We start from the raw sequence: 22,320 nt of genomic DNA on the forward strand, positions 1-22,320 counted from the left end.
TTTGCTGCTTTTGCTGCACGCATACTTGGCACTGCATTGCATCTCTCACAACAGAGCCAGTCCCAACACAGGAAACCTCCAGAAATTCGAGCATGTAGCCAGGAGTCAGCCGTCCAGACCTTAGTGTCAGATGAGGTGCAGCATGCTCTTAAGTAATGCATTTCAGCATTTAAGTGTTACAGAGTTTAAGTGTTTGGGTTCATAAATTAACAATGTGCTTATTTTCTACCACATCTAGCTGTGATGTGCCTCCTTGTCACGACCTTTATACCTGATTCAGTAGGTTGCAAAAAGAAACACTTAAGGCTGCTCATTGGGAGTTGCATCACCTTCAAAGTTCCAGCCTGTCCCCTGCACTTTAGATGAGCATTTAAAATGTAGGAGGCTGTCACGCTAAGGAACAACAGCTGCATTTTGCACTGAGCAGGCTTTGATAGCTTAACACAAAATGACTTAATAGCTGTATTCAAGACATAGGGTTTTGTGAAAAAAGCTCTTTGTAGTGCTAAACCATATGAAAGCACTTTTTTAAAATAAACTTTACAGGGAATAATGAAAGCCTGTTCTGAAAGGACAGCTATAGTTGCAGTCACCAGAGACTAGTAATCCATGACCCATATCAATATCAAAATACTCTGCTTTCCAAATGAAAACACCATGATTAGATTCTCCCCTGATTTTGGTTTTCATAAAGCCTCCCCCCCCCACCAACCCCCATTGCTATAAGGCAGTTGTTCTTCCTAATCACCTTCTGTTGGCTCCCTTGGCATCTTCCACAGGTGACATTATCAGGTACCGGTGCCTGCCTGGGTTCACGCTGGTGGGCAGCGAGATCCTGACCTGCAGGCTCGGGGAGAGACTACAGATGGATGGACCTCCGCCCACATGCCAAGGTTCGGTTCAAATGTTCAGTTCAGCCTTTCCTTCATATACAGGATTGCTCTGACCAGAACAATCCAAATCATTAGCCTCACCACTATCATGGTTCCTGCAGTGCTTAAACTTTTTGACAGTTTTATTCAGTTATTTATTATGTTATTTTGGGTCCATCAGTGTCCTGCCATATATTTTTGGCCTGAACATCTGTTATAATTAATCATTCATGGAGCCACATTTCCACCTCATTCCCCTTGAGAGCCATTTACTGTATCTGAGTTTATGCCTCTGCCTCAGGCACTAGGATGCTAAACAAGACGGTAAACTCAATTTGTCTGAAACGCCGAACCAGAAGACGAAGATGGAGGAGATGCAATAAAAGTGAAAATTTGGACGTCGTTTTACTATCTGAGGGATTCGTCTTCCAAGGAGCGCCGTGTCAGATTGTTTCGTATAGATAAGCTGCAAGTTGTCAGCGTAAAGTCTGAAAGTTCAGCACTCCTGTGTGAGTGGTACATCTGATGAGTCTGTTTTCTGGAAGTTCAGAACTCCTATCCCATGAGCAGCATGTCTGATGAGGTCATGTCAGGTAGATGTCAGTCCACCATGGATGGAGATGTCTCCCACTCTTTGATTATTCCCCCTTGATTCTTCTTTATGTCCATTCAGATGATCATGTCTTGTATTGTGAAGTGTGGTTTCCAGGATGAGGCTTTAAAGCCCCATTAATGTTGCCTATACCAGACAGTTCAGTCTCATGAGCCTGAAACAGGGGAAGCTAATACTTTTCCTTTAAACTGCATACCTCCCTGATCCAGTTCTATATGGTGTTGTGTAATTAGTGCCTGTTTCAATAAGGATGCTCTGTTAGAAGCTGATTACTGGCAAGTTTACCACAGTAACTTCATCACATGCACATTTTGACCATAGCATTCATGTTAACACTGGAATGACGTATCATAAGCCTAGACCACAAAGATAAAATTAAATTCATTGGATTCACTGAAGTAAAGAGGGATTAAGCTGCAGATGGGTGATCTCCATATCTAAATGCATTTTTAACAGTCAGAGTGATCACAGTGGGGGCTTATGGTAATTAGCAGTCGAGAGGTAAGTTTTACCCTCTGCAGAATGTGATGCATCGTGAGACGAGGAAGCCGTTGTTGCGGTAACGTGACCCTGTGGTCTCCTGTGGTTCCTGCAGCGCAGTGTCCCGCCAGCGAGGTGCGCTTCGACTCGACGGGCGTCATTCTGAGTCCCGGTTACCCAGACAGCTACCCCAACCTGCAGACGTGCTCCTGGACCATCAGCGTGGAGAAGGGCTACAACATCACCCTGTACTTCGAGCTCTTCCAGACAGAGAAGGAGTTTGATATCCTGGAGATCTTTGATGGTAGCCCTTCATAACTGCCATTTGTTTCTCCTTAATTTTGTATTAAAACAATTTCTTCCATGTTCAGTGTCCACTGTACTAGGCAAATGCAGAATGTTCTCTTAGAGATGCTGAGCGACTGGACTGGAAAGAAGAACCTGCCCTTCTGAAGGCAGAGGAGAAAATGTTTAAACTAAGACATTATCAGTTATCATGTTGATTACAGTAAGTCATTACACATAATAGTAAAACAAACTGTGCTGTCCCTCTTTTCTCGTGTGTGTGTGTGTGTGTGTGTGTGTGTACGCATGCATGTTGTCTATGTGTATGTGTGCATGCATATGCAGGTCCTAACATCCATAGCCAGAGTCTAGCTGTCCTGAGTGGTGACCTCACCACACCCTTCAACATCTCTACCACTGGGCACCAGCTGTTCCTGCGCTGGTCTTCTGACCATGGCACCAACAAGAAGGGCTTCAGCCTCAGATATGTTGGTGAGTATCAAAGTATGTATCCTTTCCGATTAATATCTTTCTCTTGCATGTTTATCTGTCTATGCTCTGTGCTCCTTTTAAGCTGGCATGCAGAGGCTTGGGCAGATGAGGATTTTCTGTCCAGAGAGAGCATTCTTCCTAAAAAGCTGGCTGTTTTCAGATAAGGGGACAGGATGGCACAACAGTGTAGTGTTGTGGTTGAAGAATTGGATTGCAACCACAAGTTTGCATGTTTGATTCCAGGTGTACTTGTGGTGGAGGTATTTAACCTGAATTTCCTTGGTAAATACCCAGCTGTATAAATGGACGATATTTATCAAGGTAAACTATGTGGGTTAACCTAGGTAAGGGAATCTGCCCAACAATTTTAAATCAGAGACTTAAGTAGAAATTTTAGCCTTCATTTTGATGCACAGAGAAGGCTACTTTCAGAACTTACATTCATAAATGATCCACACTAAACCCTTTTGTCTGTAAAGATGAGGCTGAAAGATTTGAAAGTTTTGACATACTTTGTTCCTTCTTTAGGGTGCTAGCCAATAGGAAAATTGACTATTGTCAATCACCTTTTTAATCTGAGAGAGATTATGTACTGTTAGTTTATATTATGATGATGTAGAGTAGAAAAGAGTACATTTTTGCAGATGTCAGAATATGACATTTTGTACAGGCATTGTGGCAATGGTGGTACACACTTTGTAGTTTGCTTCCTGTAGTCTGAGAGCATCTGCAAAAAAGGACACTACTCCTCATGGGAGGTATTTATCTCTGCCAGTTTCTGGACAAGGCAGCGTTTGAAGTTGAACTTTGACCCTGCCCTTCCAAAGCAAGTGTTCTACACCCTGCCTCTTTGGATTAATGTACCTAGGACCTCAAACTGAAGGCAGTCAGTTTGATAGGAGAAACGTTTGCCTAATTAGGAGAGACTACTTTGGAAAGCAGGTTTTTGGTGACATGGTGAAATTCTTCTAAAGGATCTAAATGAATCATTCATGGACCTGTGGTTAAATGACATTTTATAAATGTGTTACCATAGAAACTAATTATTAGATAAACCTCTCATTTAAAAAGTCTCAACTTAAAGTCTATTTTTATACTGCCCAATATTAAATTAACTAAAATGACAAAATGGTTGCTATGATCAAACAGAGCAGAACTTTAACAAGTAACAACTGCAGGACAACAATTATATTATTACCAGTTTGCCTACTTTTGATTGATTGAATTATTTGACAGGGTCTAACACTTTACTGACAGATCATTCATTTCTACAGCTGGATATTTACAGACGGTCTTACTATTAAGTCCGTTGCACAAGGGTATGATGGCATCTACCCACTTTAATTTAACCTCCAACATTAGGGTTTCATGAAAAGTGCACCCAATTGCTGTGGAGGTTTTACAGCGTGTCCTTGTACTGTGTGTTGCCATGGCTTTGCATATTGTCAGAGGATTCATTCAGTAAATGCCATTCATTGCTCTGTGTGAAATTGCTGTATTGATTATTGCTCCATACAACAGACACACACATTATCGGATTATTGGCACCCTTGATAGAAATGAAGAAAACAGGCTGCATATAATAAACAACACAGATAATAATCTATATATGTTCTATATATTTTCCAACAAATGTGAAAACTATATATTAACTAATATATGTATATTCAATACATTTACTCTCCTGTAATATTTTTTTAAATAATGTCATTTTTTCTGGAAACCATGGCTGTCAAAATTATTGGCACCCCTAGCGATTTTGGTAAATAAAATCAAATAGTTAAATTGGCAATACAATTTTACTCATTATTCTCAATTGTAAAGGAACTATATTGTATCATTCCATCAATTCCTGTTTCACCAGGGTATAAAAATAAGGTAACAATCATGAAAAATCCCTTTGTCATCCATCATCATGGCATAAGCCAAAAAACTGTCATTTCAAAAGAGACAGATGGTCATTGACCTTCACAAGACTGGTAATGGGTACAAGAATAAATACATAAATGGTTAAACATACCACTTAGCACTCTAAAAATTTAAAACATATGGCATGGTTAGAAACTTGCCAAAGAAGAGGACACAAGTACACAATGTCCCCACGAATGGTGAGGAAGATGGTAAGGGAGGCAATAAAGAACCCAAGGATCACGGTTCAGGAATTGCAGAGCTGGGTTGCATCTTGGGGTCAGCAGGTTTCAAAAACAGCCATAAGACGCTACTTCCATACCAACAAGCTCTGTGGAAGGGTTGCACGAAGAAAGCCCTGACTGAGCACAAGAAACAAAACCAAGCGTCTGGAGTTTGTCAGATGTCATCGTAATTATTACTGTAAGAGATTGCTATGCCCATATGAGAGCAAAATTGAACTTTTTGACCATACACATCATTAGCATGTTTGGGGGCAATAGAGGAACGCACACAAGGACAAGCACCTCACACCTACTGTCAAATATGGAGGAGGGTCATTGATGTTTTGCTGCCAGTAGTCCAGGGGCACTAGTTAAGATTAATGAGTAGTTAAGATCAATGGCATAATGAATTCCTCCAAGTACCAGGGCATTTTGGCGGCAAATCTGGTTGTCTTTGCTAGGAGGCTGAGACTTGGTCGTAGGTGGATTTTCCAGCAGGACAGTGACCCCAAACATACATCAAAATCCATACAGAAATGGTGAAAAAAAGTGAAAACAAGATCCATGTTCTGCAATGGCCATCTCAGTCTCCAGACTTAAATCCCATCTAAAACCTCTTGTCTGAACTGAAGAGGGCAGTCCATAAACACAAACTCAAGGATATCAATGATCTTAAAATGTTCTGCATGGAAAAAATCCCTCCAAATGTGTTCTCCAATCCACTGAATTGTTAATAAAGCACACTATTTTATATGGAAAATAAGGTTTATCTCAATAGTGCTATTATTTTTTTGTTTCAGTATTTTTTGTGTATATTTATCAAGGGTGCCAATAATTGTGGACCTGACTGTATAATGATGACTGTCTCCATCTGAACATATTTATGTATACATATACCTTGTCATTAAAAATGCCATAACAATGTATTTAGTGTAAAAAAATCATTAATATATTCAATTATAAACATTTTTACCATGTTAGGTCTTGCCTCTCTGGAGCCGATTTAATTTAAATGCATGGGACATAAGTATCAACAAATTTAAAACAGTACTCGCACATTATAGAATACTTATATCATAGTATTCAAAGACACAACTTGTGCAACATTTGAATAAAACAAGAAGCAGAAATGATTTTTAATGTATGCAGCCCGCACAGCATATGGAGCAGACATGCGGCATTCTCCAGGCAATCTTTCCCTGTTTCCACATAAATCTGCTTCACTGCGTTTTGTGCAGTTGGACATATGGAGATGTTTCTGTGCTGGGGAACGGAGTGTGAGCTCATGTCTCTTGCCGTTTGCAGCTCTGTACTGCAGCACCCCGGACTCGCCCCCCCACGGCTCTGTCCTCAGCCAGACTGGTGGGTATCTGAACAGCGTGGTCCGCTGGGGCTGCGACCGCGGCTACCGGCTTATCGGCAAGAGCTCGGCCGTGTGCAGGAAGACCCCCTACGGCTACTACACCTGGGACTCACCCGTCCCAGCCTGCCAAGGTGCGTGCAGGTGTCAAGAAGCTACTTTGTCCGTGAACTCTTTCTTTGTGTTAATGTGTCATGACAAGGGCCAAATTTGTTTAATTTCAAAGATCCTTGATTTCGAAATGAAAGATAAGTTCTTTGATTTAGATGTTATGCAGTTTAACAGTCTGTGGCAGATATACCTTGTGAAGTTGACTCTCTGATGGAATTGGCCCCCCTTTTATTATATGCTTGTTCAAAATGAACATGATTTTGGATGATCCTCTTTCTCAAGGGGAATATTAGCGCAGACAGATGCATCTGTCGAATCATGAACAACATCCTGCTGTCTCTGTGGACTTTATTTTCCCCAGCCTTTTTCTCCAAAGAATTTCCCCACAATCATGTCAGTCTGTCATTATCTGTCAAATGTCAGTCTGTCAAATATTGATTGAATGTCAGTCTATCAGTATATTTTGTGTGTAATTTAACAATCGGGCTGGGCGATATAGCCATCCCGATATATCGCATAGCTATTTTTGCGGAATAACACCTATCCTCGGTATGTGGCGTTAGGTTTCTTCCCGTATTTTTTTCCCCTTAAGTCATACCTGATGCGGAAGCATACCTCCAGTTTTCTAAGGCCATGTGAAATGCTTCCGGGGGAAAAAACGCCACTCTATCTATTCAATGTTGACATCACAGCTACAGCACTATGCTGCTTCCATGTGGTAGATAGAAACACATGGCTACAAAGATAAAGAGTGAAAACATATGCTGTGTGTTTTTCAAAGCTAGTAGGTAAGTTAACCAACATATAGATACAAGTGATATTTTCTACCCCGAAAGCATTTCACTGAACTTTAGAGGTGTGCTCCCAGACCAAGTATGACTAAACGAAAAAAAATGCAGGAAGAAACCTAGCGCCACATACCGGGGATAGCTGTTATTGCGCTAAAAATAGCTATGCTATATATCACGACGGCTATATCGCCCAGCCCTATTTAATGGTATATTCCCAGTTGAACAAAACAAAACACATCTGTCAGTATGTGGTGTACAAGGTTTTGTATTGTCGTACAGGTCGAAAGCCCTGCAGGTTACATGACCAACAACATTTCCGGGCCATAATCTTGTGATTTAATATATAGTTTAGTATTCAGAAGGTTCTAGGTTCAAATGCAGGGTTGGCCTCTTCTGCTGAAGCCCTGAGCAAGGCACTTAACCTCTCTGTATTGCTTCTGTGAGTATCCAGTTGCATAAATGGATAACATCTAAATCACTCTGGGAAGGGCCGCCTGCAGTGGGAATAAATAACATAATGCAACCAACAGTATGGTCCAGACTCTATACCCAGTGTGATAGGTCCGTAACTTTGAGTAAAGAATCCATTTTTATGTTTCCCTTTTGCTTGCGGCACATTTCCCCCCGTGTCAGTGAATTGCAGAGTCATCACAGATTGATACGTGGAGATTTGTAAATATTTCAGCACTTTTATAAATTTGGAGTGGGCCTCTTGTTTGGGAGGAAATTGATTGCTACCTATACCAACCATGGCGGTGTGTGGAGTGCAGAGCAAGCCTCATTTCCATGCACTGTGTGCTGTAAAAGAGGCCTTGGGTCCAAGTGCATGGGCACTTCCACAGTGCTTTGAGGCCACAAGCGCACGTTGAATATGAATTGTGCAAATTGGATTTCGCTGAGTTAGGCCTGGCTGGTGACTCTAAGCTCCCCTCTAACCATAGAAACAATAGAAATCAATCTGTTTTGTTGTGTTTCACACCTCACAGCTGCCCAGGGGACCTGTCCTCACTCTGTTTTATAGCATTGTGTTCTTTGCATCTTGATTCCATTTCATGTATTTGCCGTTGGTCCCACCTGGTTATCATCTGCCTATTTTTGGTGGTGCCCAGCGGAAAGCTCCCTGAAGTAATTATCTTATTTAAGGCACTGTATTAATCAAACTATGATTCTCTTATTGCGATGGCATCATTGAGTTCCATGGACCTATTAATTCCTGAAAATAAAACGTTTGATGGTCTTGATTATCCCTTCAGTGATGGAAATGTCAGTGTGCTGTTTTTCATGCCCGTGTTAATTACCAAGAAGCAGAATAATTTTGTTGAATCGTGATGTAATTAACAATAGCGCCTTACATATTCAAGGTCTCTGCTTTCTCTCTCATCCTGCACACACGTGCACACACTTGTGAACACATACACCTACAGTTATTGCTTGACATAACCATGACAGTACATGCACAATGTAAGTATTTGCAGGAAGGACACTCTCAGTATCACATTAGGAGATAAAATGATGCAAGGAAATGAGTTTGGTTTTTTTGTGCATTTGATCTGTTTTTCTGTGTGGGCAGCGTGTTCTACTCTGTGTGGGTAGCATGTGTTTGCAGAGTTTTTTTGAAAGCAGTGTTTCTCTGTATTGGCAGCGCATCTGTGCTACGTTTCACTGTGTGAAAAGTGTGTTTGCTGTGTTTGTTCTGTGTGAGTAGCACGTGTCTGTCCCTCTGTCTCCCTCTAGCTGTGTCCTGTGGAGTACCCAAAGCGCCAGCAAGCGGCGGTGTGTTGAGTGCAGATTACTCCGTGGGCACGCACGTGACCTACTTCTGCCACGACGGCTACAGGCTCTCCTCCAAGGAGCTGACGACCGCTGTGTGTCAACCCGACGGCACCTGGAGCAACCACAACAAAACCCCTCGCTGCTCAGGTGAGAGAGAGCGTAACACAGAGACAGGTGAGATGGAGACATTTTTGAACAGGTGAGAGAGCGGCACACAGGGACAGGTGAGAGAGCGGCATGTTGGAACAGGTGAGATCGGCACATGGGGACAGGTAAGAGAGAAAGAGACATGTTGGAACAGGTGGGAGAGTGGCACGCACAGACAGATGAGAGGAGGGCATGCAGTGGCGGGTGAGAAAGACACATTGGAATACGTGAGAGAGTAGGGCATTCTGGGAAAGGTGTGAGAGAGTGAGAGGCATTCTGGGAGTGCAGAGAGGGACAAGCCAGGACAGATGACAGAGAGGTAATCCAAACATCTGAGTGCCAGAAGGCATCATGGGAAGCAAAGTCAATGAACTTAACGAACCAGAAGGACTTTAATTTCAGTCACACTAATGTATTCGTGAGCAGATGAACATTTTTCCCAAAACATCTAGTTACTGCCCATTAAGATGCAGCCTGGATGCAATGCAGAAGGTGAAAAAGAGGTCAAAGAAACTTATTTCATCACAATTTTGTTTTTGATTATCAACAGCTGAGTAGGATAAGTGACTATTAAGTCTAATAGTTTGTATATAATTTCCCCATTACAGTTAAAGGCATATAAGCATTTAAGCATCTTTATAAATGTAGTGTGTTTTGAATGATGATGGTCTGAATTGAGACACAGAGATGTATATATCCATAAAACTGACAGATGTCTAGCTATCTACATAATTGTTTTCTTTCATCTATATTATGAAAAAAAGACATGTCCTCAGAACAAGGTCTTTGATAATGGGATTGCTGTTATTTGTAATCTATGCAATGAGTAAGTGTGTAAATGGCAGAGTCAGCTATTAATGACATATCAAACAATACTCAGCCTACAAGAGTAGAATCAAAGGAATACCCAAATTATTGTATGAGGAGTCACAGGATCATCTTGAAAATTACAGTCAGGAAAATGCATGGTATTCCCATCTCCCAGGTTACCTACCTCTGATTGCACTCTATGTTCCACCCTCCTTAGACATGGCCAGGTGTTATATTTAACAGGAAATCCTGGAAACCTCCCTGTTGTTCAAGTCTGTGTATCATCATACTGCATTAGGATAAACTTTCATGCATATACCTCAGTGGAATACTGCCTGTTGGATTTCACAGTGATGACCTGCCCCAGCATCGCCTCCTTTTCGCTGGATCATGGCAGATGGAGGATTGTCAATGGCTCGAATTACGAGTACAGGACAAAGGTCATCTTCACCTGTGACCCGGGGTATTACCGCCTGGGCCCCGCCCATATCCAGTGCCTTGCCAATGGAATATGGAGCTGGCGGAATGAGAGGCCACGCTGCCAAAGTAAGCACTTTCCAACAGTGAAGCTTTACAACTGAGCTTTCCTTTTTTAAGCAGCAAGTGTTCATGCTCTAATGAAATAGTACTATGTGTGAAATATAACTTTATGTAATGTTGAAATCAATAAGTCAGGTAAGTAATGGGATATGTTACTTGTGTCTGCCTGGGTGGCTTAGAGGGTCAAAGCTGCTGTGGTGTGAAATAAATTCACAAGTAGTCTATCATAGGGCCATTATCCACAGGGTCGTTACCCACAATCCATTTCTTTCAATGCCAAGTGCAAAGTAGAGAGGCAGTGGGTTCAGTTTCTTTGGTATGACTCAACTGGGGAATTGAATACCCAGCATTCCAAGGTCAGGGCAGAGACTAGACACTCTGACCACAATCCCACTGAAGCAAACATATTTGCCACCCTGTTCTTTTGCAGAAAATCCAAGCGTACTGCTCTGCCATTACAACACAGCTGTGTGGAAGTCATATATATTTTAGTTGACCATCAATATTAGATACAGTCTTTAAAGATTAATGTGAACAATGAAATGAAGAACAACAGAGCAGTACCAGAACCCATGACAGGGACAACTAGAGGAGAATTCACTCTCGATCAGCTCTGAAACATACCCAGGTCTGATGCCATTGTGATGTATTTTATTGCCTGTGAAATATGAATGTAACAATGATGATGGTAGACAGAACTGGGTTGGACAACGGCAGCTTCAACGGCCCTGTTGTTTGAGTGGAGTTGAAAAGAGCAGATTGTAGTTTACAGGTCTTACAGCTTGCTGGCCCTCAGCCATTGTACAAAAGCCAGCTGTGATCTATTTTTTGCTCTTTGCTAAACATCGCCTCCTGTTTCAGTTGTTTCCTGCGGTGAACTCCGCGTGCCCCCGCATGGGAGGAAGATTGGGACACAGAACACCTTTGGAGCAACGGCCATTTTCACCTGCGACCCGGGATACGTGCTGCTGGGGTCTGCAGTGCGCGAGTGCCTGTCCTCGGGACTGTGGAGTGGGACAGAGACTCAGTGCCTGGGTACCAAAAACCTGTACAGACCCATTTCACCAGCTCAGCGGAGTGAGAGATCCATATCTTGTAGTTTGCATGGCTATCTGAGGACTATCTGCAGCTTGCCAATTTGGAAGAAAGGGAGATGAGTAGTCAGGTGCCAGAACTGAAAATGGAAGTAGGATAGCAAATGAGAATTGCGTGATTCAGTTAGACTGCCAGGTTAGACTGGCTCAGGCAGTGGCACTGGGAGAGGAGGGAATTTAACCACTGAGGGAGAATTAGAAATATGAGATCCCACAAGTACTGTAGTGCACCCTGCTGACTTAAGAATTAATGATTCTGTCTGTCTCACTCTGTTCCTGCCTTTCTCACTCACTCTCTATTTCCTTGTCTGTCTCTCCTTCCACACTCCTCTGGAAATGGCTGTCTGCCTCTCTCCCTCACTCCCCAGCTGGGCACTGTGGCGTCCCAGAGCAGATTGTGAATGGTCAGGTCATTGGTGAGAATTTCGGCTACAGGGATACGGTGGTGTACCAGTGCATCCCGGGGTTTCGCCTCATCGGCTCTTCCGTTCGGATCTGCCAGCAGGACCATAGCTGGTCTGGACAGCTCCCAGCATGTGTTCGTGAGTGTCTGGTTCCCATTGTGCTTCTGTGTTTTTGCATTAATATTGCACAGTGCTGCCATAGTTAGATCCCAGAAGTACATTGTACTATAACTACTGTACAGGCACTGGTAAACTGTGGCATACCTACATCCCATAAGTAATTAATGTGAAAACCACAGTTGTGGTTTGTGGTTTATATAAAAATGAGAGTATTTCATTCAGTCAAAGAAATATAAATAATGTGTAACAGTTCATATAAATGCATAGGTTGTCTGATATAATCAAAGCCATACCTACAAACAAAAACTCCTAATCACCCTTAATCACAAATCTACCCATTGCCCTCATTTAAATAAACAAGAATGTAGTTAAGCAATAATGTACCTGTGTAGCAGCTACTTGTACTTTACCATGTACTTAGAGCTCAGTGAATGTAAATTATGACATTTTATTCCAGGAAATCCCTGAAATCTAAACCCAGCTAGTTTATAGTGTAGAGTTTATGGTTTTGCTGCTATCCTACTACTGAAGCTCTTGAGAGAACATTTACAGAAGCTACACAGCAGGAAGTCTAACCTTCAGGCACGCACTGGTTTAGACAACATGAATCCATGTCTTTGAGCACAGCGAGATCTCTGCTAGTCCAGCAAATAGATCACCTCTAGGTGCAATGAACCTCTCTTAAACAGGCATTTCCACATCATTTCACAAAATGTCTGCAATTGAGCAAATGTAATCTTTGTTTTTGGTCATTGTGCAGGCAAAAATAGCAGTGTTACAGAAGATTAAACATTCACATGCACAAGCTACCTGTTGGGAGCACTTTGTAGGCAATCTGTCTATGACAATGTACAAGCCTTCGATCAATCTATGTTCTGCCAGAAAGGGCAGAACATACTAGGACTCACATACTACCCCGGGGGTATACAGAGACAGAAATACCAGCAGTGACAGTGGGAAGTCATTTACTGGCATCCATAGCAGGGGACTGCAATAGCTAACATTCAAGCAAATGGGTATTATACAGATCCAACAGTTTGTGAGCAGGTGTTAGGGTGGGCTAGTAAGACAAATCAACTATAAAATGCTCAATTGTGCAGCCAACCTAAGAGAGCGTATCTTCCTCATTTATCTCATTTTATCTGCAGATTGTCTGTGTATTTAAAGAAATGTTACACTTGTACCTCTCACCTGATATGAGTGGCTGTGCTGGGTGGTGACAGCAGGAGGCACACTGAAAGTCAATGTATTTTAACTTTTGCACCCTTCTGCCTGGCTTGGTGTGTAGTTACCACAGCTCTCCAAAGACTCATAATGAGTTTGATTGTGAGAAGCCAGAAGGCCACTTATCTGTGTGAAAGAGCTCTCAGGGGAAGATGTGGTGTTTTCCCCGCTGCCTCTGAAATATTTGATTTCTTATTTAGAAGTATTGTTCTGTTGTGAAATTGTGCTGCCTGTATGGACTCCTCACCTCATCTCTTGCTTTTCTTTTTGGAGATTTGTCTTTCGAGACTACCAAACTGCTTCATACAGAGCTGAGGAGCTCCTGGAAGTACCCCTGCAGGTGTAATCCTCTTTTATTGGAGCCTGCAGATCTCCAGCAGGATTTCAGTGTTTTTCTCCTCTCTGTGCCTCAGGGCTTTCGCCTAGTTTTAACTGAAAAAGTCAGTTCTTGCTATTTTTTTTTTTTACTTTTTCCTCTGGTCTTGCTGAATCCTCCGTTTCATAATGTAAAAGCCCACTCCTTATCTTCTAAGGCAAAGTGAGGTCGATTGAGCACTGCCTCCTTTCTCCCCCAACAGCCATCAGCTGCGGCCACCCAGGCAGCCCCATCTACGGCCGCACCGTCGGCAACGACTTCAATCTCAACGACGTGGTGACCTTCTCCTGCAACACAGGCTATGTCCTGGAGGGCCCGTCTCGATCCCAGTGCCAAGCCAACCGTCAGTGGAGCCAGCCTCTACCAACTTGTCGAGGTGGGAGAGCGGTCCTCCGGCAGTCTGCTTATCCCCAAACCACAGAAACCACTGCAGGACTGGCACTGTAGTCCAGCAGTCTTTCCTTTAGCGCTCTTTGAACAACTAACAGACATAGAACTGGGTAGACAGATTACACTGGGGGCAATAGACTGCGACTGCATTTCCATTGGAGGTACTAGAGTCTCTCGAGGGTTGATTTGAAAATGCAAAGTGACATTACATTATATTGTTGCCATTTAGCAGACACCCTTATCCAGAGCCACTTGCATAGCTTAGTTTTTTTAACGTGTTACCCATTTGCACAGCTGGATATTTACTGAGGCAATTCTGGGTTAAGTACCTTGCCCAAGGGTACAACAGCAGTGCCCCAGCGGGGAATTGAACCAGCAACCTTTCGGTTCAGCTCCTTACCACTATGCTGCTGCCCAATGAAATTCCCTAAAGTCTGCTCACCAACAGAACTGAACACACTGAATGTGTGTGGATTTGTGTTCCTCCTTGCATATTTAGTGTAATGGAACATAATCCTCAAGAAGCACAGATCCTCTACAGGTCAACACAGTTTAGTTCCCTTACAGTTCATATTTTATCCTCTTGCATGAGATCATTCCTATCAATAGCAACATCACTAATGATGAAGCCTAATCCATATACAGTAGGCAGACAGCTCTGAGTAAGTAAGTGCTTTAACAGGAAACGATGCAGTCAGCCGCTGCAGTGGTTAGAGTTAGACTTAATATTGCAACATCAATGTTTCTGACTGAAAAAGTGTATGTTTTTTTTCTCTTAGTTGTAAACTGCTCAGATCCCGGCGTCCCAGCTAATGCTGTACGAGAGAGTAAGATTGGTCAGGGGAACTTCACCTATGGGACGGTGGTGTTCTATGTCTGCAGTCCCGGCCATTACCTGTTTGGGTCTTCCGTGCTCACCTGCCAGCCCACCGGACACTGGGACAGGCCCTTACCGGAGTGCATTGGTATGCAGCCATTGCTTTTGTTCCGTGCATTGCCACTCTGAACTTTATTGACTTTATTGACCCTGTATTAGTCATTTGAGTCATGTTGCTAAATATGAATATCATCTGGGATGTTTAGATTTCAGGAGACACGGCTGTGTGTGAGAGCACTTCTCACAGTCTTAACAGCTGTAAAATTTGCTAAAATGTGTTTGTGTGCGTTGTTGTTATGGGATTTTGTGGTTACGTTAATATGATTTACATTTGGGCAAGTAAGATGAGGTGAGGATGATCTGGGTGGTAATGTGATTTTGTATTATCAGGAGTGAAAAGTTACAAATGTAACAATAGAGTCTTAAATAGTTTCCGTTGTACTTCACTAAACTGAAATGAGGCTTTGGTCCTTAGTCTTTGTCCCCCTTTATGAAAACTGCTGACTAGAGCAGAACTTAAAAGGAAGGGATCATTTATTTTAGTTTAATTTTAGTATTCTGGTCATTTATAAAAGTGACTGAATAGCGTTGAACTTATCTTACAGATATATTTTTGAATAGAATGAACTGAAAAAAAATCATAACATTATCAAGTGGAAAGATATACTTCCTGGAAACCGTGTCAGGGTTTTATTAGTGTTCCAAAGAAAGAAGAGAAGTGGAGCAGGCTTTGTCCTAGAGCAGAAACCCTTGAAAGTTGCTCTATCAGTCATGTTGGTCATGCTCAATGCCAAGCTCTTAAATCAATTTTTTCTCGTCCACTAGTTATCGACTGCGGTCACCCGGGTGTCCCGCCCAATGGGATTCTAAGTGGGGACAGGTTCACGGTCGGGTCAACAGTGCGGTACTCGTGCACAGACGGTCGGGAGCTGAAGGGCCCGGCGTCACGCACCTGCCAGTCCAATGGGCAATGGAACGCCTCCATGCCACACTGTTCAGGTAAGCACACCACACCTGGGAGAGGTGACTCATCGTGAAAGTGACAGACTACTGTGTTGATGCATGTCCTTGCAGGCTATGCTGCAGTTCTCAATTCCTCCTGCAGGGAATTGTAGGGCTTTGTGTAAAACATGTGATGACACTTCTGTGTGCTGTCAAACGCTGACTTGTTTAAATGAATCAAATGTTCCAAAACACTGTTACTCAAATGAGTGAGTCACTGAGAACACAAGAGTAAGCTTGCTATTTTTGGGGTTCGTGAAGCCTCACTCTCCCATCACTACTTTGGCCTTCTGATCACTTCTCTGAAAATAAGAGGGGAGATTTCCTGCCAAAAAAAGTACAGGGAATTTGCCAGAATGAATAAAAATTGACATTGAAATGGAGCCTTTAAGAACAGAGCCTGTTTTTTAAATATTTAGCCACCTGAGTAGAAACTGTTGATGATAGATGGTGCTGATGGTCACCTGTGTATCCTCACTGTCTCTGTCATCACTGTGTGACAAACTCGGGTACAAACAAAGTAAAGATCAATCTGTGTCTCACATTACACAGGTTCCAACCAAAAAATCGTACTTACCCAAAAAGAAGCAGCTACGTACTACAGGTAGAATATTCTAAAGCAATGTGGATTGAATTGTTATCCTGCTGTCTTTGATCAAAGGTTATACTGACCCTGCAGGGACTGAAAGTAAATTGCAGCAGTTGTTTGCCGTTTAGAAGCATGTCATTCTCTCAATGATCAGGCCCTGGATGTGCTCCTCTTGTGGGAGTGGGGGGAGGATTTAGCAGAAGTAATTGATCTGTGAAATTCAGGTTGCATTTAGTGTTTTTCTTCCTTGATTAGAAGCCGTCTGTTTCATAGAACCTGAGAAATCACTCTCCTCTTCCCCGTGGGAACTCTCTGTCCTTTTCTGTAGCGTAAGGTTATTGCCACATTGACAGTGGCCATGGCAGGAAAGCTGGACAATAAAGTCGCCATTCACTTGGATGTACTAATTATAGCTAATTAGCAAAGCTGTTCGTGCTGATGATCTCTGGGCCAGTCCGCCAGTCCCTTGTTCAGTGGCATGATTCTGCAGGCCCCTGGCACTCTGTACTCGGCTCACGATCGCTTGGTGGTTTGAGATTATCCTCTCATCTCTTCTCCCTGAGAAAAAAAAATAGAGAAAGAGACAGGGAGGTACCAACCTAGATTACCCCAGCAGGAAATATTATTTAAAGCAACAAAGGTAGCATAAGAGATTGGAGGAGTACTTTTCTCTGTATTCATGAGTGGAGACAAGGGCCTGTCCTCTTCATGTATTAACAAGAACTAGATCAGACACTGTTCAGGGACCGTATTGCCAGAGCCCCTTAAGTGCCTGTGCAACATGAGGTACCTTGGGGGAGCTGCTCAGTCTGTGTGTAGGTGAGTCAGTGTGTGTGATTAACTCAGAGTGAATGACTAAGCGTATGAGTTACTCAGTGTGTAAGTGAACCAGTGTGAGAATGAGAGTCACCACCACCATCCTAAGGCTACTTGCTCTTATCACTTCTGAAAACTCTGGCACCCCTTTAAAGGCAGTTAAGTCTGAATCTTTTCCCAGCTTTGCAGGGATCACTGTAGAGTACAGTATTATGGGGATTTAGTTGAGGTTGGTTGGTTTTATGGTATGTCACCGGTCAGGACTCCTCCACCAACTTCTGAAACCAGCAGTAACTGCCATCATTCATTGTTGTCTCTTCTTTTTATAGTGCTTCGGGATTTTCAATACAGTATGTGAGCTCAATTCTGTTATAAGATCCTAAATTAGAAAATGCTGCTGTATGCAGCTTGTTCTTAGAACAATATTCTTAGAGCATTTTCTGGTAAATTTGATCATAATGCATTTTTTAATGAGCTTTCTGTTTTTTAATAATTGAAAATAATAATTGAAATAGTTTCAATAAAATTCTCTGTTTTTATATATTATACAGTAGATATAATTGAACTGATGCACTTTATAACAATTAAATGGTTGTTGTGCATTATAACCACTGTATTGCGCTGATTTTTAATAACATGTGAAAGGGTACAATATGCCACCTGGGCCTGGTTGCAGTCTTGGAAGTAGTATGGGTTAACATCCTCATTCATCATTCTTAACCATATTTATTTAATCAGCTTTGATACATTAAGATAATTGAAATGAATATTTGAAATTAATGAAAGGTTATTTGACGCTGGAGTGTTTGCACATGGAACTCCATTTGCATAGTATATTACAACAGTACAACAGGTGTTCATAATCATTTGAGTGTTTTTTTTTAATTATTATTTCAAGGTGTATATGGAGGTTAAGATTTATGCGTTACAAAGAGGTGCCAAAAACCTCTGTCTCTCTCTTGCCTCTTACTCCGTTTCTCACTTTTGTTTCTCTCACCTCTTACATTGGTCTCCTTCCTTGTCTCCATTGTCCCCCCTCCCCCCCGCAGGGGACACCTCTGGCAGTTGTGGGGACCCGGGCACTCCTGCACATGGGACCAGAGAGGAGAGTGGTTTCAGGGTGGGGGGTAAAGTGCGCTTCACCTGCACCACAGGTTCCACGCTGTACGGCTCTGCAGAGAGGATGTGCTTCCCGAACGGCACTTGGTCAGGGAGGCAGCCCACCTGCAAACGTGAGACCCCCCCGCATTCATCCCACACTCAACTGTGGGGGGCATCCATTTGTAAACACACCTACAGTACACACCCGTCCATTCACTCACACAGAATACAGCAATGGCTTTCAGCTCAAGACCCAGCCACAACACACAGACACACATACAGTATTCACATATCCATGTCACACGCTTTCGTTCATCTTTACACTAAAATTCTTATTCAGGGATTTATGTCAATTAATGCATTATAACTTCATAACAAGAGGCCACTGCTATTTACTGTCAAGACTATTTGTCTGACACAGCTCTGCACAGTGAAATATGTCTCCAAAATCCCATCAGAGCGAAACCTTACTACATCATTTTATTGTAAGACCTAAAAATGTCTCCTTCAAATATTCAAAACATTTGAAATGGGTTTAGATATACTTTGAGACACAAGTCCCAGGTGTCAGCAGGAAGCAAAGAAGTCTTTTTGGCTGCTGTTATTGTCTTTATTTTGATGCGGTCCTCAGGCGGAAGTTTCACTCTGCTGCTTTAGTCTCAACAGCTGTGGTGCAGCTTTGCTGCCTGCCAGAATTACAGTCTGTTGACTCCTTCCACACTGCAAGAGCTGCATGTCCCTCCTCCCATTATGTGACAGCTTGTGTGGAGTTATATTCCCACCCTGTCATTAACCCCTCTTTGGACAGCTCTGTAACTTTCATTGGGTTCACAAGATCACCCTGTACTACAGTATACGCATGTCGCTGGTGACAGACATAGTCGGAGTTGAGCGGTTGGCACTTCTCATTTCTGCATGGCTGTTTTCCCTGAACGCTTCACACATCACGCAATGGGAAACCATGGGTCCGTAAGTGAGTTCCAGTAAAGACAGCGTCTGTTCTGATCACATCTGTCTCATGCTTATTTTAAGGTCTGTGGTTATACAGTAATCAGTCAGTCACAGTCGCACTTAATGTAGCTCTCTTCACAAAGGACATGCCACAGAGCACTTCGCTGAGTGCATCACAGAGATGCACAATTATAAACAGATACGTGACATGAAAAGTGAACAAACGGAACAGCCTTTGAATGAATAATAGAGTACAGGACACCAGTCACATAATAATCATCTTAAAAGCAATTTGATACTCACAGATATACAGCATACAAACCCATTAGCCTGGGTTTGTCAAGTTTAGGGTGGTGCCATATAGTGTTACCTTGCTTGAAGTAAAGCTTGAAGTTAAAACTGATCTGCGATCTCTTTTCTGCAATACAAATTTACTATCTCTCAATGTTTTATAATCATATAATCATATCATAATCATAATATGAACTTTGCAAATGTACTGTACTGCAGTCCCCTTAAACAGGTTCACTACTATCACCGGTTTAAAGGTTCTTTGTCTGTTCCATGCTCTTGAACCACCATTAATGTACTAAACACTCTGCATGTGCTGTTACCACAGTAACTGTCTGTGCTCTCCTCTTCAGTGGTGAACTGTGGGAACCCTGGAACCCCTGCTAATAGCCGTGTGTTCCACATGGACGGGACCAGCTACTCCCACACCGTTGTTTACTCCTGCATGGACCGCTACCTGTTGTCCGGCTCACCTGTGCGCCAGTGCCTAGCCAACGCCACCTGGTCTGGCAGCCCACCAAACTGCACAAGTAAGTATGGTCTTCATCAAGGCGTTTACAACCTGCTTGTTTATTTATGAGCAGACATTCATAATGAAAGCAACCCACATCTCTCAAAATTGGGTTTATGTTTCATGGTTTTGTTTTTTTTTTTCCCCCAGAAATAATTATTTATATCAAGAGGCATCAGAAGTGGCAAATGATTAAGCACTAATGAATCCTTCATCAATTAAACTGGTCCTTCCCAATAGTGAATGCTTCAGTAATTGCAGTTAGCCTGTCTCCTTGCCCCTTTTATCAGTCCTAATTATACACACTAGCAGAGTTCTCACTTCTTAAATTGTGAACCAACTATCATCACAATACATAAGTATTCCTAAAAAGTCTTCTGTGTATAGAAGCTAAAGAAGTGCTGAAGAGGAAAGAGTTCTGGAAGTGCCGCTGGGTGATACTAGAAGAGAAACAATCTTTGGTCTCAGGAGACGTTTTGGCCCAGAATATTGCATCTTTCTTATCCAAAATAAAGGTGTCTGTCTGCAGTTCAGCAGAGAGAGGAGAACAGTGAGGAGAAAAGAGCGCACCTTGCCAGGATTTTAACTTGAACAAAGCATGGCTTACCTCTGGCAACTTCCACACAGGACTCCATGAGAGTGTGCAGGATTTTTTTAAGTTAACTGCACCAGCATATTAAGTGCCCCTTTTTCAGGCTTCACAGTTAATTTGCTGGCTAGCTAGCATAGCATTAATCATCTTGAAATACTGGTGAAGTCATTAATATGCTACGTAGCTTGTTGTTATCATTTGAGAGTTCAACTTCCACACTTTGTTTCTTTTGTTTTGTTTCACAGTTGTATTGTCTATATTAATTTTCTTAGCAGTTGTTGTGCTGTTCTTTGAAAATTACGGAATTGTCAGTGGAGGAGACAGAGATCACTGTGTGGGATGTGCAAGTCAGAAATCAAACCATTTTTGGCACATCTGTAAAAGTTCTCCACAAACTACAAGAGTTTATTCAAAACAAATTCCAAAGAGAAATAGAAATACGGCTAAGGGAAAATAAGATAAAAACAAATAACAATAAGAGACTGCACAACACAATTCACAGATGTGACGCTTTACTCCTTTTTCAAACTTGCACATAAAACGTTGGTGGAGCAACTTATGATCTGGGGGAAAGCTCTGTAGTTAAAAGGTCCCTCTTCCTAGTTTCCTTTTATAACTACATATACAACATCAACAGAGGACAGACCCCCACGCGTAATGAGCGAGCATGCTGGAATCACCCAGTGGTATAGAAAGCTGGTCAGATCTGACCTTAACAGCTTTGGGGAGAGCAGGGAGGCTGGCATGTCTACAGCTTCTCCGGGGGCCGCTAAGTGGCATACTTTGACCACCCCCCTCCTCTTGAAATGTCAGTTTTCTCATACTCTTCAGTTCGGATAGGTCAAGGAATGTTTTTTCTCTGTCTGAACACTTTTTGCTTACACTTATGTCCCCTCATATGGTGGGCCAAAATGTTTTTAATGTTACAAATCTGTGGGGACAGAGATAAGTGCGGTAATCAAATGATATTAAATATTTGTGGAAGTTTTTCTTACACAATGTTACGCAGCTCACATTGAATGCTCCCGCAGAATGAATGGGTTGCCCACGTCTCAACCATAATTGCATGCTTTAAATAGCCTACTTTTTTTGGTGGCGTAACCTAAGGCTGTAAATAGCAGCCAGCAATTAATTATGCTTCTGATTGCATGGAATGCCCTATGGAAATGAGACAACAGTTTGTTTGTACTGTAAACTACTGTAAAGCATAGTTTTCTGCCATCATCTATAAGGTTTCTAACAGGTTCTTTATACAGATGTATTAGGATGAATATCACCTGTCTGGCATATGTCTTTTGATTTGAATTGCAAACCACAAATGTTCTATAAAATGTAGGTAAGTGCAATATTATTTGCTGTTTTTTGTAATACTGATGGTATACAGTGGTATACAAATGGTATGGTATACTGACTGTATACAAAACAATTCAGGAAGAATAAACTTTGTCTTGCTCAGTATACTACCAAAAGTGGACGAGTGGGAAGTGTTGTTATGAATAAAACATGACTTTATTCCGAGAAATTAATAGTGTGTTGACCCAACTCTGGCCTTAATGATGGCTTCAATGCATCATGT

At 42.2% G+C, this 22,320-nt stretch overlaps 1 protein-coding gene across 1 annotated transcript in view; it reads left to right on the forward strand.

The window, feature by feature from the left end:
- Nucleotides 1–22,320, forward strand: part of LOC118785020 (CUB and sushi domain-containing protein 3-like) — a 241,715-nt gene that overhangs the window by 194,965 nt on the left and 24,430 nt on the right. Inside the window, exons 46-58 of the mRNA XM_036539546.1 lie at nucleotides 780–893; nucleotides 2,081–2,269; nucleotides 2,596–2,742; nucleotides 6,180–6,368; nucleotides 8,871–9,056; nucleotides 10,218–10,412; nucleotides 11,268–11,441; nucleotides 11,869–12,042; nucleotides 13,827–14,000; nucleotides 14,794–14,979; nucleotides 15,717–15,890; nucleotides 18,348–18,530; nucleotides 19,995–20,171. Coding sequence (XP_036395439.1) covers nucleotides 780–893; nucleotides 2,081–2,269; nucleotides 2,596–2,742; nucleotides 6,180–6,368; nucleotides 8,871–9,056; nucleotides 10,218–10,412; nucleotides 11,268–11,441; nucleotides 11,869–12,042; nucleotides 13,827–14,000; nucleotides 14,794–14,979; nucleotides 15,717–15,890; nucleotides 18,348–18,530; nucleotides 19,995–20,171 — 2,262 coding nt within the window. The remainder of the gene's footprint in view (nucleotides 1–779; nucleotides 894–2,080; nucleotides 2,270–2,595; nucleotides 2,743–6,179; nucleotides 6,369–8,870; nucleotides 9,057–10,217; nucleotides 10,413–11,267; nucleotides 11,442–11,868; nucleotides 12,043–13,826; nucleotides 14,001–14,793; nucleotides 14,980–15,716; nucleotides 15,891–18,347; nucleotides 18,531–19,994; nucleotides 20,172–22,320) is intronic.

The sequence above is a fragment of the Megalops cyprinoides genome, chromosome 10 (assembly GCF_013368585.1).
Source record: "Megalops cyprinoides isolate fMegCyp1 chromosome 10, fMegCyp1.pri, whole genome shotgun sequence".
NCBI lineage: Eukaryota > Metazoa > Chordata > Actinopteri > Elopiformes > Megalopidae > Megalops > Megalops cyprinoides.